Here is a 3816-nt window from a genome sequence, read left to right as displayed (position 1 = left end):
TAAATGAAAGAACAAGCGTTGTTGTTGACGAAATGATGCACCAAGCATTGACTTCATTTTGGTTAATCAAGTGACATTGTGGTCCTGGTCCGGTCCTCTAGATTATCTCTATAAGTCTATTTTACCCTTGCCATTCTAATTTCAAACAATGAGAAGAAAATATATATATATATATATATATATATATATATATATATATATATATATATATATATATATATATATATATATATATATATATATTTATTTGAACTTCTAAGGTATTATGGTTTAAAGAAAACAAAATATGACCAAAACCAAATGATTATGCCTAGACCAGCTTTGTTTATACATTAAAGTATTTTGCACATAGCTTCTATAGAAAGATCTCTCCCTTGAAGCTCTCCTTTCAATACACACACATACGCACACTTCCCTTTATAAAAGTCTCCTGCATATCATTAGAGATTTTCTAGAGAGAGAAATAATGGAGCTTGCTCTAAGCTTAGGAGATGCGCCAAAAACAATCTCGGTTGCCGATCAAAGCAGATCACAGCAGCAGAAGGTGAAGGAATTAGGGTTTTGCATGAACGTAGGAAGCAGCAGCGCTAGCATTAAGATTCCAGATCATGATCAGTATAAGAACTTCAGTGAGAAAAACGATGATGATAAAACAAACTGTTCTTCATCATCGTCGGATCAACCACCACTTCAGCTTGATCTCCTCCCTTTCTCACCGGCTCTCAACCAATCTCCACCACCACCACCTTCTGGTGGCCGTCCTTTTCCATGGCTCTCTCAAATTTGTAAATCCCACTTTCTCCCTACTTTTTTGTGTTCGATCCTATCCAGTATCCAGTGTTAATTATCTACAAACAGTTCATGATTTCTTAATTTAATTTTCAAAAAGAATTAGTTCGCTTATTTAGGTAATTAAGTACAACCACAAGATCATATATACAATATATAAATTCCCATTTTTACCCAAAATCACAAAAACTACAGGGTTGTTATTACCCCCCCGGGTGTCTAAGCAAATTAAAGAAAACAATCGATCGCTTAATCCCCCACCATATGGTATAAAAAAGATGGATGTCTTTATTCTTTTTCTCAAAAAGTGCTATTTTTTATGAATCTTGTTACATCAACACAAAAACCGGGTTTTTATTTGTTGCTTTTGAAGAGTTGATTTATATTTGACTATATGTGGTTTCTACTCTCATCTTCGAATATCAATGTCATGGAAGGCAATATATATATATATATATATATATATATATATATATATATATATATATATATATATATATATATATATATATATATATATATATATATATATATATATATATACACATTCATATTTTACTTGCCATATCCTTCAAAATTTTCAAAAATTTTCAGGTGTTTTATGATAATAATATGCGTAGCTAAAATTTAACAGTTACATCAGACCCACATTCGAAAACAAAACGAGGAAAAGGGCTGGATGTGAAGCCAATAACAGCAGTATATGATCCAGATCACAATGGTGAAGAACCCGCGACCCTTCAGTCTTCTCCTACGGACAGTAACAGTGATACATCATCATTTCAAATGGATTTCTCTTCCATTTTCAGGAGCAGCACTGGTAGCAGTAGATTGCCATTAAAGAATAGGGATTTGGAATTAGTAACGGGGAATATGGATTATTTAGTGGGAGTTTCAGAAAGAGATCATCAACGAGTTTCTTCAAGACGAGGAGGGTATGTTGGAACTAGTGATGAAGACGAAAATGGGTTGGGCAGAAAGAAACTCCGACTCACTAAAGAACAGTCGGCTTTTCTTGAAGAAAGCTTCAAAGAACACAATACCCTCAACCCTGTAAGTCTCTTTTTCATTCATAAGATGGCGGAAATAGATCTATACTTGAACTCATGTTTGTAAAATTGTAAAAGGTGATTATTGTGCAACTACGTCTGATCATAGAAAGAACCTAATTAATAGTAGTATTTTCGTCTCTAGCTAATCAAGAAGGTCTATGCAAGTGAACTATGAGTAATTAATGAAAAACCCTCTCCTTTCCAAACATATAATACCTTCAAATTTCATGCATCCAACATCACAAAAAGCTCCCAAAGCTTAAGTCTTGCTTAGAGCGAAAGAATGTATATATGTTTGAACTCATATACATCCTATCACATACACCAACTTCTAACTAGGGTTGTTAAAATTTGATATTTGATACCATTTCGTCAAAGAAGTAGTCGTATTCATAGTCGAATCACTCATTATGGAAAATATTATTTTCCAATATGCATCTGCATTGCTTAGACATTCTTCGAAAAAAAAAATAGGGTTCCCCCAATCTGATCAGTTAAGTTTTATTAAAATTTATATATATTATACATTGGAATTCCCAAAATTAAAAAAGTAATCCATAATCGCAGGAACTTCGTTTTATTGTTTACACTTGCATATTCTTGTACGGATTATTAATGCCTTTGTTTAATTAAGAAATTATTTTTGCAGAAACAAAAGCTAGTTTTAGCAAACCAGCTGAATCTTCGTCCAAGACAAGTTGAAGTGTGGTTTCAAAACAGAAGAGCAAGGTATAATATTAACAATAAATCACTAACATTAATTAATAGTTTAATACTAACAGTAACTACCCATTAATCAGTTTGTTATGTAGTGGGTATATATACGTACTTTCTTTGAAGTAATTATTGATTTAATTAATGATCGATCCTAGAACAAAGCTGAAGCAGACTGAGGTGGATTGTGAGTATCTAAAGACATGTTGTGAAACATTGACAGAAGAAAATAGGAGATTGCAAAAGGAGCTTCAAGAATTAAGAGCCTTAAAGACTTCCCAGCCTTTTTACATGCAGCATCCCGCTACCACCCTCACCATGTGTCCTTCCTGTGAACGAGTCGTCACCACCACTTCTACAACAACTCCAGCCAGCAAGCCCACCACCACCACCGCCACAGTCCTCCAACAAACCACCAGTGACTGCCCATCACACTAGTGGCAAAACATCATAGATCGCGATGCATTGATGTCATTATCTTCTGGTGGGAATCTGATAAACTGAAGAGCATGGGAACAAAACACAGCAAACAGTTTACACCTTGCGCATATGTGTATACATCCTTGCCCATTTTTCACCATATGTTGATTGATGTACGTCTTTTGTTGTTTGTCTAGTTTTAGGGGAGATTTTAATTATGCAATTGGAGGACTATGGTTTGACCAAGAATGATATAGAAGAAGAAATTAAAGGTGTCTTTTTCTTTTGTTTAGCGTTACTTTATCTTCTTGTCGGTATGCTGGTCTGTCACATACAACATATTCATTATTTACGTTTCTTTTTCATATTCTTTCTATAAATTGATCTCACGTAACATTTATAAAGCTTGGCATGCCTTTTCATGCAAGGGTTTTTTTATATGGTCATTGTAACGCAGCTATCTTAAACCACTACCTGCTAGCTAGTTACTGGAGCTACTTGATATATATTGTTTCAGTTGGGATAAAAAGAGAAAAATATATATTGCTTATCTTTAATTATCTTTAAGGTGGATTTTGAGAAGGCTTGGGATAGTGTTAACTGAAACTTTGTGGACGATAAGATTCTATGAAATAGTGGAATTAGGTTCGGTCTTTCCTCTCATCGGCTAGGGTTTCGGTAAGTCCCCTACCAAACAATTCTCCATGGAAAGAAAGATGCGTCAAGGTGACCCATATCATCATTCTTTTTCATATTTGATACCGAGGGGAGGGGGGATTAGCAATTTTTTAGGCTCTAGGTAAACAGTTGTACCATGGGATTCAGCGTAAAAAAATAGTGG

General features: G+C 34.4%; 1 protein-coding gene across 1 annotated transcript; it reads left to right on the top strand.

The window, feature by feature from the left end:
* Positions 1–363: 363 nt before the first annotated feature.
* LOC145018689 (homeobox-leucine zipper protein HAT14-like) lies at positions 364–3355 on the top strand. Its single transcript, XM_078976552.1, has 4 exons — positions 364–785; positions 1424–1842; positions 2491–2570; positions 2714–3355. Exons 1-4 carry the CDS (start codon positions 467–469, stop codon positions 2991–2993), a joined length of 1098 nt encoding a protein of 365 aa, XP_078832678.1. The 5' UTR covers positions 364–466; the 3' UTR covers positions 2994–3355.
* Positions 3356–3816: the final 461 nt, after the last annotated feature.

Source organism: Lactuca saligna, chromosome 9, assembly GCF_052625555.1.
Source record: "Lactuca saligna cultivar CGN05327 chromosome 9, ASM5262555v1, whole genome shotgun sequence".
NCBI classification, from domain to species: Eukaryota; Viridiplantae; Streptophyta; class Magnoliopsida; order Asterales; family Asteraceae; genus Lactuca; species Lactuca saligna.
This window is presented reverse-complemented; position numbering and strand designations above follow the sequence as displayed.